Source organism: Rhipicephalus microplus, chromosome 3, assembly GCF_043290135.1.
Source record: "Rhipicephalus microplus isolate Deutch F79 chromosome 3, USDA_Rmic, whole genome shotgun sequence".
In the NCBI taxonomy this organism is placed as follows: domain Eukaryota; kingdom Metazoa; phylum Arthropoda; class Arachnida; order Ixodida; family Ixodidae; genus Rhipicephalus; species Rhipicephalus microplus.
This window is the reverse complement of record NC_134702.1, coordinates 49950989-49969575: the sequence shown is the minus strand read 5'-3', so window position 1 is coordinate 49969575 and position 18587 is coordinate 49950989. Positions and strand designations below refer to the sequence as shown.

At 40.4% G+C, this 18587-nt stretch overlaps 2 protein-coding genes across 3 annotated transcripts in view; one reads left to right on the top strand and one right to left on the bottom strand.

The window, feature by feature from the left end:
- Positions 1-18587, top strand: part of LOC119175019 (two pore calcium channel protein 1-like) — a 29734-nt gene that overhangs the window by 5585 nt on the left and 5562 nt on the right. The window contains exons 2-22 of one of the 2 annotated variants that reach the window (XM_037426186.2): positions 908-1056; positions 2558-2734; positions 4183-4296; positions 4394-4524; positions 5214-5302; positions 6041-6075; positions 6146-6204; positions 6652-6751; positions 8541-8721; positions 9701-9810; positions 10447-10513; positions 10746-10790; positions 12890-12946; positions 13071-13142; positions 13261-13333; positions 14388-14495; positions 14974-15135; positions 15604-15698; positions 16218-16333; positions 17114-17201; positions 17878-18074. In XM_037426186.2, coding sequence (XP_037282083.2) covers positions 908-1056; positions 2558-2734; positions 4183-4296; positions 4394-4524; positions 5214-5302; positions 6041-6075; positions 6146-6204; positions 6652-6751; positions 8541-8721; positions 9701-9810; positions 10447-10513; positions 10746-10790; positions 12890-12946; positions 13071-13142; positions 13261-13333; positions 14388-14495; positions 14974-15135; positions 15604-15698; positions 16218-16333; positions 17114-17201; positions 17878-18074 — 2225 coding nt within the window. The remainder of the gene's footprint in view (positions 1-907; positions 1057-2557; positions 2735-4182; positions 4297-4393; positions 4525-5213; positions 5303-6040; positions 6076-6145; positions 6205-6651; positions 6752-8540; positions 8722-9700; positions 9811-10446; positions 10514-10745; positions 10791-12889; positions 12947-13070; positions 13143-13260; positions 13334-14387; positions 14496-14973; positions 15136-15603; positions 15699-16217; positions 16334-17113; positions 17202-17877; positions 18075-18587) is intronic. The other variant, XM_075889468.1, reaches the window with a different exon arrangement.
- The window catches only part of LOC142803723 (uncharacterized), a 22104-nt gene continuing 10292 nt past the window's right edge, over positions 6776-18587 (bottom strand). Inside the window, exon 2 of the mRNA XM_075889473.1 lies at positions 6776-7651. Within this exon, the coding sequence (XP_075745588.1) occupies positions 6918-7286 (369 nt within the window). The 5' untranslated portion in view covers positions 7287-7651 and the 3' untranslated portion in view covers positions 6776-6917. The remainder of the gene's footprint in view (positions 7652-18587) is intronic.

The window sequence follows — 18587 nt, the reverse complement described above, 5'->3', positions numbered from 1 at the left end:
ACACAGTTAATGATAATGGGATAAAATAGAAGACAGATGTGTGTTCAGTACAAAAAGTGGATAAGTAGAGCACTCAAAAAGTACAGCTAATTAGTGTCCCACATGCAACTGCCAACAAGTCAAAAACAGCTCTGCTGTCAACAGTGTAAATGCAAGAGCGATAGCATGACATAAATGCACATATCGTAGCCAGTAAGCCATCATGGCTGCTGTACCTGTTTCACTGCATGACAAATGTGGCATATGTGGTGCCACGCGTGGCTTAAATTCTCCTACACGTGAAAATTATAGTGGACTGTAGATGAATGTGTCACATTTTCAGTAGCATATTACATGCATTGAGGTTAATTTCTTTGCAACAAAACTAAAATTGGTAGGATATGTTGCTTTGTAGATATTCAGCTTAATTTTCAAGTTTTTCATGTTATGCATGTACCTTATGGAGGGAGAGAGAAAGATAACAACATTATTAAAAATAAACAAACACCAGTACAGGTCCACTAAATAAAAAAAAGGGGGCTCAGCCGGGGTTGTCTAGTGGCTAAGGTACTCAGCTGCTGACCTGCAGGTTGTGGGATCGAATCCCGGCTGCGGCGGCTCCATTTTGGAGGCGGAAATGCTGTAGGCCCGTGTGCTCATATTTGGGCGCACGTTAAAGAACCACAGGAGGTCGAAATTTCCAGAGTCCTCCACAACGGCGTCTCTTATAATCATATGGTGGTTTTAGATGTTAAACCTTACTTATCAATCAATCAAAAAAAGGGGAAGGGGTTGGGCTAGTCATCGCATGATGCGAGCTGACAATGCCTTGTACATATATTTTTAATGAATAGTAGGCTTTCAGGCTCCCTGAAACTCTTTTCTCCTATTCTTGTGTTAAGTTTGAGAATGCATGTATCCTTTTCAGATGCCGACATCCCGTTAGATCTCACCAACTCCGTGGAAACCAGTCATTCGGGCCACACTGAACTAAGTTTCCCCAGTGGTGAGATACAGGGGGAACGGCTGGCAAAGTGCTGGCAGTCAAACTACCACGAGGCGGCAATATTCCTAGAGGTATCGTAGATTTCTTTATTCGAGACGCTGGCATTTTGAGTTCTCGCCGTCACTGAAGCAAAGTGTGTGACATGTATTCGGCAACTGCATTATATCGCTTCGAGCTGTGCAGAGAACACAGAATTTTCGCAAGCATTCCTTAGAATGTTTGTACAGAAAACCATGTGCAATGACAAAGCTACTTATTATATAACTCTTCTCTTGGTTATGCATGTGCAATGCATAATGCCAGAATTTGTGCAAATACCTGAGTGGGCTTTATGTCCACCTCTCAATTGTGAGGCAGCACCATGATAATATTGTATGCTTTTATGCATGTTTGCAGAATGACAACACATTCATGTTAGGTAGTTGTGCAGGCCTACACATGGCTCTGTAATCAGAATGCTATCTGATACCACGCCATTATTGATAGGCTCAGTGATATTTAAACAATGGATATGTGTAACAATTGCATATTTTATGAAGTAGTAGTGGATAATATTTAAGGCTATGTAAGGGCATGCAGAACTCAAAGCTAAATATTCTAAAATTCTGATATGCACGCTGTGTTGTTGTTCTTGTGTGGGCACAAATGGACACAAAAAGATAGACATCTAAATAAATGAAATTAATGTCTGAATTGTTTTCTTCCTATATTCGAAATTTCAGAGTACCTCATGCAAAGCTGGGCCACATGAAATAATTTCAATTAATACAGCAGTAATAATCAAAGGTAATGTGACAAGTTAGAAGGTGAAACTTCTAACTTGTCAAATTCATAGCGGGGGCCTCATTCTGGCAGCCTCGGTGCCTTTAGGTAGTATACGAGAGATTATTGGTCAGCTTCCAGCTCGTAATAAGATCACGTTCTACGTGACGCCAATATAGGCAGGAAGAGTGTGCTGCACTCGCTGTTGTGGCTACAGGGGGCGCTGACTGACGCTCCCACGTTTAATTCACATGTATACCAAATAAAGTGGATGGGGGATAGCCACCGTAGCAGCTCAGTCGGTAAAGCATCGAACACATTATTCAAAGGTCGTGGGTTCGGTCCCTGCCCACGGCAAGTAATCATTTCATCCGCTTTTATTTCTGCAAATTTACATTAAAATTATCTCATATAACATTCCCTATACTTTCCTTGGCATGATTGTTAGATATCATTTAATATTGTGTTTAACAAAAGAAAACGAGCCCTTAAGTGTGCACTTCTTTCCTTCATTCATAGCTGAACTAATGTAAGCTAAACTACAAGCAGAGGACAAATTACAGCACCTCACACATAATTATCCAGAAATGCTATGTCGTCGCTGCATAGTTGTTGACAAGTGATGGTGTTGGACAAACTTGCTACAGCAACCGAAATTTCATGCCTAGGAGTGAGAAACATTGAAAAGTCACATGCACTGACGATCGTGGGGAAGCAAAACCATTCCTGTTCGAATATCTTGTCATTTTGTCTGCAACAATTTCATGAGACTACCCCATTTTCGACTGATCACTCGTGTGCAATGTGCAGGAAGGAGAAAACAATGACAAGCTCGACTTCCACCCGTGCAGCCGCGAAGCACTACCAGCCTACCTGGTCGTCCATAATGTGCTCTTCTACTGCCTCGACCTGCTTTCAGCCACTGTGCTTATGGCACTGGCCCTTATGGAGGCCCCTGCTGTACCAGGCCTCAGTGTTCCCGTGGCTGTGAGCACGTTTTCCTAAGTATGAGATTTGTGGATGAGCTGCGGCTGTCATGGCTTGCAGTTGGGGAAGACCAAAGAGTCATTTCATATTTTAGTACCAAACACAGCACTTTAAAACGTACCATGCCAAATTCCTGTTCACTTGTTATGACCCAGAATAAAACACGTGGCGTGCCACTAGCTATATAGAGAGTGTAATAATTGCTGAGGTTTTACACCCCAAAACCACAATATGGTTATGAGAGACAATGTAGTGGAGGAATGAAAATTTCAATTACCTGCACTTCATTAACGTGCACCTAAATCTTATCTTCAGCATTTTGCCTTCAGCGTTGTAGTCGGGATTCGATAATGTGACCTTAAGGTCAACAGTCAAAAACCATACCAACTAGACCACAGCGGTGGGTAGGGAGGAAGTGAAAAAAACATTGTGCAAAAATCATAGATGATTTTTCGACATGGGCGAGAAGCCAAAAGACTCCAAAAAAGTGAGTGGCGATAATATAGGAATGACACGTATGAAGACTTACATTTGTTGCAGATAGGATGCGTAGGTATATTTGACTGTTTCATTTGGAATTCCACAGAAAACATAGATGTTAGTCAGTGCATCTGCAGCTCCAGCACCTCACTTGCAAAGATGATCGTGGTCAATCGGTGCCATTCCATTGCCTTTGTCACTGCCATAAATAGAAATGACGTCATCCATCTTGTTGTATTCTGCTCGGTCCTTCATGTCTGGAAGTGACGTTCGAACCTTCAAGATTTACCAAAGCCTCAAACTAAACATGAATAAGATAATGAATAACTTATGCTGCATTCACAGTTATGATATTAAAAATAACAATTGGGTTAGCGAATAATGATAGTGAAGCAAGCTTGGAAGCAGGGCTGAATACTACAACAGCAGCACATGTCACTTTAGTGCTCTTGTGTGGAAAATATAAAACCTGCATTGTCTGTTTACTTGTTTACAATTAACATTCTCACTGAAGATACTATTTACTTGTAATACATGTTCACACCTTTCATATACATTGCGAACACAAGGTAATTTAAGAAATATAGATTATTCCTGCTCTTAGTCATCATAGGGATCGTATATCTGTCTGTATAGTCTCACATGACATCTGAATGAAACATATTTTGCACCCATTTTCATCATGCCATTTGTGTGTGATGAATTCAGCACACTTGGGCAATGAGTATAGTAACTATCACACCACATAATAAGAAGGTTTGACCACTGCATGAAATTGTGCTAAAAATATGCTTACGTCATTATGGTTCCCGTTATGTTAGCCATTATAGTTGCTGCTTTCTTAAGAGCTGAACCCTGGCATTGTAGTGTGTACTGTGTGATGTACATAGAACAGATTAGCTGTTGAGGTATCACCTGTTTTGAGTTGAACACAACATAGTTCTTAATCTTTTTTTTGTCATTTTCAGCTTCATGTTTCCGTTGAACTACTGGCCCTCTCTGTAGTTGCTGTTGAACTGTGCATGAAACTTCGATGGATGGGGCTCAAACCGTTCTTTACTCACAAGAGAACCGTCTTTAAAGTAAGTACGCTTGTTTTTTGTTTCTTTGTTTCGTTAGATTTTTGGAAACTTCTTATGCTCATCATCTTTGTTTTATTTTAATTTTTTTTCCGCTCAGCTGTCGATCCTGCTGTTAATGCTCATAGAGGCACTTGTGGTTGCTGCTCGGCAGGCCACACACTTTCGCATCCTCCGTGCCCTCAGGCCCATCTTTCTAATCGACAACCACTACTTGGGCGGCGTTCGGAGGTACTGAGCATGACCATTCTTGACGCACTTCTTGCAAATGTATGCTTGTTTTTTTCTTCTGATTATTGTTATGATGTAGTTTCTCTGCCCTTAAACACAGAATACAATAAGGTCTTTTGATGCCGATTAGTTTTGACTCAACTAATAATCAGCAGTCTACTCATGTCCACAACAAGCAAAAGAAAAAGTTGGAATACTGTGTCGCAGTACTTTCCCACTGGGCTTAAATAAGGAATGTAAGTTTGCTCTCTCTAATAGTGGCATCAACAGGGATTACCAACAGGCATTACCAATGTTCACTCAGGGGCTGCATTTATACACTCTCAACCTTTCAACTTCCCTCTCTCTGCATGTTCACGTGTATATGCGTGTGCACACATTTCTTGTTCTTGTTTTTATCGCTATATTCTTTTCACTTACATTCTGCCAAAATTTGCATAAATTTTAGAACATTCATGGTACACATTTCAAATATTTTCTTCACCTGGGCTGTTGTGTAACTCTAAGCGTTGATCTTCAGGATTTCAATAAAGTTTACTATACGATACTATACCTAGGCTGTTATGTTGATGAAGAGTATGGTCACTGAGCACCCAGTAAAGATATCCTTTGGTTTACATTGTGTTTCAACTTGAATAACTCATCAATAACAGTTATAATTGGTTTGCTTTTTCTTTCATATCATGCAGATTGACTCGACAGATCCTGCAGTCTCTTCCACCGGTGTTTGATATGTTGGTCATATTGTTTTTCTTCATGACTGTGTTTGCCATTTTAGGTGAGTGCGGCTCTCGTGTTGTGTTCCAGCTATAAGCTTTCTTGCGATCAGGCAAGCTTGTACACTGTGCTCTTTCACACCACAACCCAGCTGAGTAAATGCAAGAGCGGAAAGAACTTACTGCAGCTATGGATTAGACCTTCTTTTGTAAGAGCCGTCAGTCTTGACCGTGTCTAGCTATACACCTATAGCTCTGTTATAAAGCTCTAAGGTTGTTTGTAAAGGACAGTTAACTCCCATTAATTTTACCTTAGGTAATTCAACTTGTTGCCTAATTATATAGCACCATAAGCTATTCAACTCGGGAATTCGGGCCAGTTGGTGGTAGCTGAACTATAGGTGCCAGCCCCTGTTCTGTTTGCGTGCTGTCTTTCTTCCGAGTTTGTCCCCTTGTGCTTTACCATAAGTTAACCATAAGCTTTTTCATATATGTTGCCTGACCTGCAACAGACATTGTGAATAGATGGCTAGAGGTTTTATAAATGATGCCTTGAGTGTGCCTAGTGTTATGCAAAATAGGTTGACCTCTGTGCCTATCAGCTTTCATAATTTGTAACTCAGTTTCAGCAATGCTAGTTGCAAAAAAGTTCAGCCATCTTGTAGAGCAATAGGCAAATGGAAAATCCTGCCTGTGGCATTCAACGTATCAAGCTTATTGCAAACGCATAGCTTACTTATTTCTCTCTTCAGTCCTGTCATATCATGTGTGTGTATGAAACCTCTGACTTTTTATTGCAGGATATCACATCTTCTCATTTGTTGACAACCAGCCCGTAAGTATATCTTGAGCGTGTGGTTTATATAGAAGATTTGTTAACGAGAAATGCTTCCTTTTGCTTACAGTACTTCAGTACACTCTATGACAGCCTCGTGAATCTCTTTGTATTGTTGACAACATCCAAGTGAGTACTGCCTTTTTACTGCGCACACTCATTGAGTTATTTTTTGTCTTTGCATTAATTTTGCATAATTAAATGTTGGTGTGTTTTGGTACATAATAAAGCATTGGCATTTATGCGTTAATCACTCATTTGAGCTAGTATATTTATAAACCTGATTCTCAAATAGTAAGCTGTGTTAGCAGCAATTGTGAAGAAAAACAATGTAAATGTGCGATACAAAAAGCAGGAATTTCTACATACTTGACAGATGTGTTGTAAATGTTGGGTCACTGCATATATGGTTTGTTATTTAACTTACACTTGCACGTGAAATTCCCTGTAGTTTACAGGTCGAGAGACACAAGAGATTAGAAAGAAGCTGCCCCATCTGCTGTGTTGAGTGTTACACAAAAATGTCACATGCATCATGCCATGAGTGCCTCTGATCACATTTTTCTCTTTCCTTAGCTTCCCTGATGTGATGATACCGTACTACGCCAACTCCAAATGGGCTGCGCTGTTTTTTGTTGTGTTTCTGCTCGTCCACCTCTACTTCCTGATGAATTTGGTGAGTGATGCGTAGTAATAGAGCTGGAATTTATTGTGTTTATTGCTATTATAAACTGAGACTAGCAATTCTCTAAGTACTACAAGCACTTGCTGCTACCATAGCATTCTGGCACATGAACACTTGCAGCTCCTCAACATCAAAAATATGAGGAGGATATTAGTGCTTAACAGGTCTTAATAAGCTCCTCCAGCAAACTGTGAATGTCGGCCATGCCGTCGACATAGTAATCCGCCTTGGAGGGTACCCTGCCCACACGAATGGACAGACCCTTGCACACATCGAACATGTCTTCATCGGTCACGTCGTCACCGGCACACATTGCAGGATTGACTTGGAGACAGGGCACATCCTTGCTCACGGTGCGCACATCTACAATCCCCTTGCCCTCGATCACTGCATCGCCCACGTGATGCCGGAGTCTCGTGACCATCTCTCTCGGGTTGAAGCTCTCAACGCAATGGTAGTGTAATGCTAGAGCGGTGCTTTTGATCTCCAATACCATGTCCGGCCACGCCTTTTTGTATTCCTCCATAATCGCAATGCACTCCGTCAAGTCCAGTGGCTCTCCTTCCCTCTTCCACGAACCGTCCCTCCTGCGGTAAGCACCGTGCTCGGCAAAGATTTATATCTCAGCAGGAAACCAGCCGTCGACCTGCTCCTTTTGCCTGCCAGTGCATATCACAGCCTTAGCCGTTTTGTTGAACCTGATCAACAGGTCGATAAGCTGACCGTTGGGACGTGCATGGTGAGGTATCTTTTGGACCGGATTGAGCGTTCCATCGTAGTCCAGCATGAAAATCTTGTTTGATTTTAGCCAGTGCTCTTTTAAAAACCTTGGCAATGTCGAGCGGTGGCAAGTCATCTCTGATCACCTTGGCCTTCTTCATTGGAGTAACGCTGCACACGAATGAGGAAAATGAACTAAACCAGAGCCCCACGCAACATGTTTTTCACAAGACTCCTGAGAAAGATAAACATAGTAGTAAAAAATTTGATGGCAAGACAGGTAGGAACGGCATGTGGGCAGTACAAATTTAGCAACATTACAATTAGTGAAAAATAACAGTGAGAAGTATGTTATGAGCACTGGTTACCTTCACTTTGCTCTCATTGTTTCTAAATGAAAAATAAGAAAGATAAGTGCGTTGCTGTGCTGTACAAGGATGATAATCTATCTCAATCTTTAGTTGTCATCTACCATTACTAGATTGGGTAGAGAGAAACATTTCAAAAGAAGTAACATTTGAAGCTAGCACTATCTCTGTTTTTTTCGTTGTCATAGCTCATTTATAGCTTTGCTAATTAATGTGGTAATTTTCCTCAACATTTAGTCTGCCCTAATTACTATTTTTTTACTTGCTCTCCAGCATGTCTTTTTATGTGCACCATAAATATTTATGGCCTGTTGAATTATCATTCAGCTATCACAGTAACCACAGATCATTGGATGATTATGATTCTATCACCTTTTACGAAAAGAAACTCAGATATTGGTACTTCGACAAGCAATTTGCCCTCCACTTACTTTTTGTTGGAGGAGCAGTTGTTTGCGCTGTTCTAGCATGAAACTATAGCGGTAGCCAATTTTCAATAAAGACATCAATCATAAGATCAAGCTACAGACTGAAAACATTTCAGCAAGCATAAACTTTTCACCGAGCTGTTAGCACGTGCATTTCGCAAAGAAGTAATTGGTGTAATAACTGTTTCGATACACGGAATAACGGAGGAAACTAAAAGCCGAGCTTCGTTGATGGCGGGAATCACCGTGCACTCGGAAACGCAGGTGCTGGCGGTAGTGTACGAGCGTTTCTCATCCCTGGAGAAGGACAAGTTCCGCAAGCTGCTGCTTCATCGCAGGAAAGCCTGCCACCAGGCCTTTCGCCTGCTGGTCAATCGGTCCTCACCGTCGTGCCTCTACTTCTGCCACTTTGAGGGACTCATGAAGTACTACAAGCCACGTGCGAGTGAGCCCACTGTCCAGCTGCCTTCTTCGCCTATTTTATCAATTTACTGGTGTTAAAAGACTGGCCACACGTGAAATTTTATAGAGAAGTATCGGATCCGCCAAAAAATTGTATCCGAGTACACTGGAAATGTAGTATGCAACTAAATTGAGGTGTTTACTTTCATCGTAGTTGCATGCAGACAGATTGCTACATACACTGAAACCTCATTTTAACATAGTTGCATCTTACACAAACAAGAGATTGTTATGTTAAAAAATTTGTTATAAAGGTATATTCCTAAAACTACATATATTTTACAAGACTATTCTTCATTTAGTTCGTTATAACCGATATTTCGCTATATCCAGGTTAGTTATATTGAGGTTTGAGTATAATATGTGCCCCAGTTAAATATTTTCCTCAACAGTGGAATGAAAAAAATAAAAAATAATCAAATAATGGTAATTTTTCACAGCCGAATACAGCCAACAAATAAAGAGTGCAAAGAAACGAGATTAAGCAATCGGCCATGAACTACGACATGAAATTACAAGTAAAAAAAGGGAACACAGTCTGAATTGGCTGGCAGCTTCTTATCTAATTTGTGGCTGTAGCATTGCACAGCTATATCTGAGAATGAGAGTCTAGTGCTCGTCTGCAGCAGCCCCATTTGAATTAGCAAAAATGCTTGCTTGTATAGTTTCAAGGACTGCAGGTGGTTGAAAGTAATCGATAGTCCCCAACTACAGCATGCCCAGTAATGAGACCATGGTTTTCTCACAGAAATAATTTGTTTAATATTTTCAAAATAAACTATTGAAGAAGTTTTAGCTTTAAGTTTAATCTACGTTATTTACATTGGATGCCCTGTTAGCACCTCTGCGCATTGATCGTGCCTAGGGCTGAGTGTTTTACTCCGGCTTTTGAGTGTTTTACTCTGTTTTTTCTGACACATGCTAATTAAGGTAATACAAATGTGCAACACATTTCTCTACAGAGCGAAGAGATGTCTACCTGATGTTCAAGACCATGGACACGGCACAGAATGGATTTTTAAGCCAAGAAGAGTTCCTTCAGGTGTATGAAGCCAGCAAGCTCACGTGGGAGGTGTGTGAAGTTAGAATGATTGCCTCATGTGGCTGATATAAGGGAACACAACTAATGGTGTTATTCCATTAAAGCAATCCAGATTGCTTCTTCAAGGTGCACGCTTCACAAATTGTGCAGGATCTCATGATCATTTGCTGATACCATGTGAGAATTTTAAAGCTGTCGTGCCTCCTCTGACGAAGCAGCCAAGAAAATCTCCAATGGAAATGCATTCTTGTTGTAAGAAAAAGGAAGTAGTACTTGAAAGAACATCACTTTTGCCAGGTGTGTTTTGTTAGCAAATGTGTTATTGCAGAATTTCTTTTGCTTCACGTAAAAAAATGATAACAGATAAGTTTGGTGCCTCTGTATCGTTCCAAAGCCCCTGACTTGCTAAAGAAAGTGGCAATAGTTACATATGGAGCATATTGCATGATATTTGGAAAAATTAATTGGTAAGTAATGTTATGTCATCTGTAATGTTGGTAAATAATATTTTGAAGAGGAAATGGTTACTGGAAAAGACTGCAGCACCTTTATTGATAATTTATTACAAGCTATTAGGAAGGTATGTCTAATGTTAACTAATTAAACCTGAGGCATACTCTGCAACAAAGATTCTCTGATGCTGAGTATTACGTTTCTCTCTTTTAGCGGAAATGGTCGGACTACCCTTGGTTCAATGAGCTGAAAAGACCATTTGAGAGAAAACTTTTTGAAGGTAAGGCAGCTGCGCCTTTGTTACGTGTAGTTCAATCCAATTCAGAAGTGTGCTTCAGTGAAACACTGGACGCAATTAATTTTGATGCCCTTGCTAACTGGTCAAGCATGGTCGTGTCACATTCCATTTCAGCTAGCGCTAATTTGATTGATTAAATATAGCCTCGCCAATCTTTTCAGTATTTGAGTGGTAACCTTTTGCTCTGTTTCTTTCATTATTCATATTGTTGAAGGTGCCTACAAAGTGATAACCTGGAAATGGAGCAATGTTATCATATGTAAGTATGATGTCCAAGATCTGGCCGGTTTTTTATGCGAGTGAAAAAACGTTTGCCGATTGCAATAATGTCATGTAACTGTCTGTGCTCTAATCTTCCTGCCTTTTCCTAAACAGAGACCTAAGCTTGTTCCTGTTGCTCTTATTTTCCTGTGCTTCCTTTGAATCTTTCCTGCCACTGCCCAAGTCTTACTTGTGAGTTTTGTCTTTCATTTCTCTATGCACTCTATACTCATATAGGCGTTGTACTTCGTTTCTCAGGCTTCAGCTCACTAAGCTTGTTGCCCATTTGTTTCGGGGTATGCTGTTCTGAGTGATCCGTTTTTTCGAGGTTGTTATTGATGTAAGTCTGATCTAAGTTGACAGTAAATTTCCTCTAGCACAGCTAACCCAAACCTCGATATAACGAATTTTGGATATACTAAAATACTGGCTATAACGAAGTAAATTAAGAATAGTCTTGCAATAGGTACAGCATTAGGAATATACCTTTATAACCAAATTCCAGATATAACAAACTTATTTTCGTGTCAGATGCAACTTCGTTGTAATGAGGTTTGAGTGTATATGAACGCCAAATGTATTGAATACAACTTGCCATCTGTCTCGCTTTTCATTACTATTAATAATTCATAGATGTACAGATCTATCAATCTTGCTTTTCAGTAACCCCAAAGATGTGATAGAAATGAGACACAACTTGCATTGTTTTGAGTGTGGAACTATTAAACACATCTAACTTTGAAAATCAGTTTATTTTCACTAAACTGCAACGTAATTTCCAGCAATCATTGGCACTCTGAAGTGGCCAGAACTTTGTCATTGTGACAAAAGACAACTTGATGAAAAAATAAACACAATTTGGAGTTGTGTGCCCCTATGCAGCACGTGCTTCTGAATTTTCCCAGTCAGCATGCACTGAACCCAGTATCCCCGAGTGCATTTTATTAAGAACTTTGCCCCAATTGCAAGTACTCAATAGTTGACACAGCTCAAAAGAGTTACAACATACTGAGAATGCAAATTGGGATGGGCCACATATTCAGAAGTCTTAGCTGCCTTAGCTGTTGTGGGTCGATTTTGGATGTAAAGAGCAGCTTGTAGAGTGAATGCGTGCAAGAGCTCTTTAACCCTTCGCGATCCAAAACTTTTACCCACTTTCCGCATCTTCCGGTTCGAAACTATTTCGCCAGTTTCTGGCATCACAAAGGGTAACACAAACTGTGCAAGAAAAATTGACCGGATATTCATTTTCGCTCCTGCATTCAGCAAGCAACTCCTTTAGCGATATTTGAGCAGCGTATGATACCACTCAAAGCATTCTCTGGGTACAGGCTGGGGTTGTTACTGCAGGTTTTGCAAAAGAACAAAGGTGTTTTCTCCACTGCCATTGTCGTCACTCATTTCTGTCGAATCACTGTCATCAATGTCTGGTGGAGGCCCGTAATTCTCTCCATCAATAAATTCGTCCTCGCTTTTGCTAAAAGCACCACCGTAAATCACACGCGCTAAGAGCGTGACCATGCTTTTCAGCAAACCATGCCCGAGTGGGTACGCTCTAGGCTCTGTGCTGAACATAGTGCAGCACCCTACTGTAAAGACAAAAAACTCCAACAAAGTAGGCTCCTTTATTTTTCAAGAGGTGGCACTTCATGCATTTTAAAAATACCTGCAATTTCCAGTGAAAAAACCGCGACATATAAACCACGAACATTCTTGTCGGGTGGTGCCCGACAGCGGACCGCAAAAGGTTAAAGTATGTATGCTCTAGTAACTATTGTTTTGTTGAAGCTTCCTGCATAGAATATTTTACTTAAGACATGTTGGCGCTGCCATTTTAGGCAGTCAAGCCAACGTCTTCCCGTTCTTGTACATTACAACGTGAATTAATGACATCATGAAACGTCGGATGCACCAGTCAAACTGTTTTCATGTGTATGCGCCTATGTAACACTGTGCATTTAGTTCTTAACGATATAAAACCCAAAGGTTAACGGCCAATATGGAGGCACTCAAATGAATCAGTAAATTAGTTGATTGGAAGAAAGATAGGTGGACCATCTGTGGCTCAACACAATTATCTCTCTTTTTCATTTTCAGACCTTGTGATTGCAACAAGCTTTCTGTGGCACATAGTGGAAATCACGCAGTTCACAGGCAAGGCTAAAAGTGCTTTATTTTTATTGCAAACTCGCATTAACTGAACACTGCCACAAAATTGGTTTTGTTGCGTCAAAAAAAATTCTTTTGTGAAACCATAGCGTATTTCCTGTCTGCACAGGTGACTCCTCATCAATCATAGGGGATGGAAAGACTGGACTTTCAGCATGGATTCTAGTTGGGCTGCTCGTATGTGAGTGTGAACTTCTCGTTGTGCACATAGGCTTTCATTTTTTTCCTTAGCTGGGACAAAACGGCGTACCACTAGAAAAGTTTTCCAATATCTTTGCTTTCTTTTTGATTCTTCACAGTTTACCTCGCCGAGATGCTTTTGAAGATAGCAGCCTTTGGGGTGGCCGACTACTTCCACCAAGGCTGGAACAAGTGAGTGGTGTGGTTATTTGTGTAGGAACTGCATGTTTTCATCACGTCGCAAAAGTCCCAAAAGGTGAATTAGAGCAGTAAATTTGACACATTTGATAGAGTTCAAAGCAAAGTAGTTTTTCATACTGTTGCTTGCATATTATAGCTGTTTATACAAAATTCCTAAACTTCAGCTTGTCTCTCGTAATTATGCAATGTCTCTAATACAGTGTCAGTCTGTGTCGTCATATGTTCCTTGACCCTCTTCCTGTTTGCTTCTTTTCGAAGATGAACATTTTGCCTTTTGTATGCTACATTAACTGCTTTATGTTTCACCCCATTTTAACACAAATGTAGAAATGTTAGCAGTTAGACTTTGGTGAATGTGCGACTGGAAGCAGACCTGCCACACAGTGCAGTGTCCTGCTGATGTGGTTTTTAAATGCATATTGAAAAGTGTGTAATTACAGCGACAATATGTGGAAAGTGTAGTTAAATCTGGTGTTGTGTGAATCGCGTGACTTATTAGCACTGAATGCAGCTATGGGGCGTTCTTGCAAAAAGTCGATCGTTTTTTTAAGCAAAGTTTTACGTAGGTTAAGTTGTCCGAAGCATGAGGGCACAACAGTCACAGCGCAACGAGCTGGCGTGGAAGGCACGTGTTTATAGAACACAGTGCGCACATGAAACATGAGCACACATGCTACAAACATACCAGGTGACACCTTTGCACGAAACGCCGGCACCTCTCAAGTACAAGGAATACAACACGCACATTGCACAAAATAACTAGGTCAAACACAAATCTGAGTGAGTGAATATGATTAAAGAAACTTGGGCAGATGTTTAAAGCAGAAAGCCAAAGGACAACATCAATCAACAACGTTTGTGCAAACACCTCAGAAACATCACATTCGCATGGTTTTGACATGTGTATCGCACCTACCAAAATTTTTTTAAAAGATAGGATCATATCGTCCATATGAACAAATGATTTCACATCATTTTAACATCCCTAACTAGCTATGCTGTACAGTTTCGTTTTCTTACTGGCCTCTTGATACTTTTTTTTTAGGTTTGACTTTGTGGTCATTGCGGCTGCTGTTGTGTTTGGGTCTATAGGAGCCTTCCTGGACGCCAACCTGCTCAGAATACTCATCTTTCGATCACTGCGTCTTCTCAAGTGAGCTTCTAAGGATTTTCTACATACGTCAGTTTTTTAATTACAATGCATGCAATAATGCCACGTTTGACAGCAAGGACAGTGTTCATAACTTGATGCTTAATTTTGCTTTCTGAATTTTTCAAGTTATGAGCTACGCTGCGTGGTAGCTAATGACAATAACATGCTGACAATGCTGGGAAAAAATGTATTGCACTGCCAGAACTTCTTTCAAACAGGTGGTACAAGGATTTCATTAAAAGTGCATAGTTTTCTATTTCATGTAGTAAAATATACTACTTCAATTAAAAGCTTATTACAATGACATTTGATGTCAGCGCATGTTAAATAACACGAGATGGTCCAAATTTACAGAGCCCTCCACTATGGCGGTTCTCGTAATCATCGTGGTTTTGGGACATAAAAGCCCAGATATTATATATTACAATGGCATTTCTGTGACACAGGTTTTGCTGAAGTTACGATTGATGCTTTGCAGGTTGTTTCAGTTGAAGAAGAGCTACCACGACGTCTTAGGCACAGTGTTCATCCTGATGCCTCGATTTGCCAGCGTTGGTGTCGTCCTCATTATCGTCTACTACTTCTTCGCCATCATTGGAATCGAAGTTTTCTCACAGTACGTCATGGAGGACTGTTGCAAGTAAGCACGCTCATTGCACTGACACGTTTATTTACGTGTTCATTAGTGTGCAAATGTAGGTTAGCCTTCCCAAGGTTACAGCCACACAAGAATAAAAAAGAATATTCTGGTTCAAATATAATTTCTTTTCTATAAAAGTGTAGAAAATTTAGAAAATTTAGACACCATCGTACTCTATGCTCGTCTTCTTACAACCTGTCACAGATTCAATAAACAGAAAAAGGGCTGTAAACACTGTTACGATGAGGACAGCTGGCTTTGCCTAGTTGTACACTTTGTAACAAGCACTGCAGACAGCTTATATTTGATCATAATTGTTAGTCAGCTTTTCTCGGTCGTTATTATGCATAAATTGCACAACTTTTGGACAAGATTTGCAGATATAGAATGATATCATATATAGTGGTAGTACTAGTAATATTTTTATATTAGTTCATAACACTACCTTTTTTTTGTTTTTTACTCTAGGAACACAACAGTTGAACTCTACTTTGCCACGAATACATCATCCGGGCCGGGCTATTTCTACTTGATGAACTTTCACAACATGGCCAACAGTTACGGTATGTAACACTTGATATTGTTTTACGTTTTGCTGCAAAACAAGACAAAGTGGGGCATTTAACATTCAAACGCATGATAAGGTAACCGTGTTTGCACTAGGTCAAACACCACGTTTAGCGCTTGCAAGATGCCGCAGCTATTTGTATGAAATTAAGAATAAATAAAACAGTCTTACACATCATTTTTAATTCCCCTTTTTTTTTTCATACAAATTTATTGTCTGCCTGAAATTGTACACACTATACATATACATAAAATTTAGTTTTAAAAAAATTATGTGGTGTTTCTCTTTATTAACTCGACCATAGGGCAGTTGCACACATTGTACCCACTCAAAGTACATCTAATTTGGCATAGGAGACGATCACATGCTTATGCAAGTAGTGCTGGCCCAAGTGTAAAGGCTGAAGGCATTTCTGCATTACTTTTACTACACCAAAAGCACTGCTAAGTGAAATGTAATGCAAAATCAAAATTATCCTTTCTTTCTCGAACCCCCCCTCCCCCCTCACCCAAAGTGACCCTGTTTGCCCTGATGGCTGTCAACAATTGGTTCATCATCATGGACGGATACGCTGCAGTCACATCCGAGTTCAGCCGCCTGTTCTTCATGTCCTTTTATCTTATCACCATGGTGGGTTGGCTATCAGTCGACTAGTAGAGTGCTTTAGCTCCTCTTCTGGTCTGTTCAGCTTGAGTGTTCGCACTTCTAGAGACTCAAGAAAACTGCATATGTTAACCCTCTTTCTACTGTTGCCAAGCATAGTTATGAGATTTTGTAAAGAAATGACCGATGACAAAGATTCTTGTCATCAACGAAAATTGGCCCTACGTAGAACCAATGAAGACTAAGCTCATCATACTTGTGTTTCTTGATGCCATTTGGGTGCACCTCTCCATTTTGAGCCATTTGCGTCCTAGCTTTCCTATTATTGTCATTTTTTTTCCATTGCATTTTGATTCGGTGGAGCCATCTTAAAGTTTTTTTTACAGGATTAGCAAAATAAAAATAAAACTATTGTATTCAGAAGGAAAGCTTTACAAACCGAGGGGACAAAAAATATTTTGTCAATTTCGGCACATTTTTCTTTTCTTACTGCAGCAAAACCGTTAACATTGCTAACGAGCCTTCATCACGGTTATTGTCAGATTGAGAGCTACATAAAGTAGATGCAAGCATTGCATTCTACTCAGTTTGACAAAAAGGCAGACATTATTTAATGCCCTATCTCATTGTTCCTGTCACGAGGGCTACAAGTGCGAATACTCGCTTTTTAAAAATTAGCTGATCACTACAAGAAACTTGTTGGGAAGCATGCATGAAGCAGAACGTAATTACTTTGTAAAGGCATACAGCTATGAGCAGTAATGCCGGTTTCTGTCGTTTTTTTTCTTTTCATACCCCGCTGCTCAGATCGTCCTTCAAATTGTTGTGGCCTTCGTGCTCGAGGCATTCATATTCAGGATACAGTACAAAATGAAGATAGGCAAAGAGAGCAAAGGTGAGTGGCGACCACCAACCAATTGCATGATTATTATCACGCTTGATGGCACCTCGGCTCGTTGAGTGAGCAATAGGCAGTGGTGAGGTTTTTTAAACAACAGAGATGCGCAACATTTTTTGACCTGCTTGTGAAGAACTGTCAGTGTAGACCATGTGGAATGCTTGCCTGCTGTAGCTTCTGGAAAACTTAGTCGAGTGACTGCATTGCAAAATGAACAGAATTCCGAGGGCTTGTTTCTTTGTTTAACACGGTGTTAGTGAAAATCAGCAGATAATGAAGCCCGGGAAAGTATAAAGGACGTTAATTGTATTGTTTTGTGAGTATATTAGTGATTGTGGTATAAACGTGAAAGAAGTAAAGAGGGCTAAAGGAAACATGCCACCGGAAGGGACTGGAACTGAATCTTCAGCCTTTGAATTACACGCTTGATGCTCATACCGATCGAGATACACTGGGTGGTCGTCCCCTCATTTACGTTTTGGGGTAATTACATGCACGCAAACCCTGGCCGTCTCCATCGCAAAATATTTTACACGATGGTCGAGAGCACTGCGTAACTGTTGGCTTTAGGATTGTCCACCAGAGCAGAGTGCTTCATTTACATTTGACTCCACTGTTAAGGCATAGGCAAAAATATCCCTTACACCTTTTTTTTTTTTTCTGTTCCTCACAGAGGACAACCTCGTGAGAGTCGAGACGACAATGTCGCGAATGGAGCTGCAGTACTGCAGCGTGCCTCCCGAGTTGTCCAGAAACCCACAGCCGCTGGTTTACGATGTGGACAGTAGTTCGCAGAAACTTGTATTTCGAGGAGTGCGCTGGAAAACGAAATTCTCCTTCTGCCTCAAGATGTATGCCGACGAAGCAAAGGTGGATTACAAATTAACAAATTGATTATGTAGTTTACTTTGAAAAGATGCCTCAATGCCATAACGTAGGGCTCCAAGTTAGTTTTTACTGCCCATGGCTTTTTAGTCCATGCACACCTAAAGCATGATAGATGAGCATTGCGATTTCAAGCAATCATTATAATGTGCAGCCGGGCATTGAAACCATGACCTTGTGTACATCAGCACAATGCCATAGCCACTGAGGCAGATGCATAAGCCATGAAAGATGTTTATGAAAACCCTGGATTGTTTACGACTTGTTAGTACTGTTAAACAATCCTAAAGTGAGAACGATTCCTATTATCGACATTAGTACTGTTAAACAAGTCCTAAAGTCAGAATGTTTTCTGTTATCGACATCCTAGACATGGACCGTTTGTCGCTCCTGTAATATTATACCAAACACTGCATAGCATTATGTTTAAGTGGCACAGTGACACTATTACCAGCTTCAGGCAGGTATCTTTTATTTTGAAGACTATTTATTGAAAAC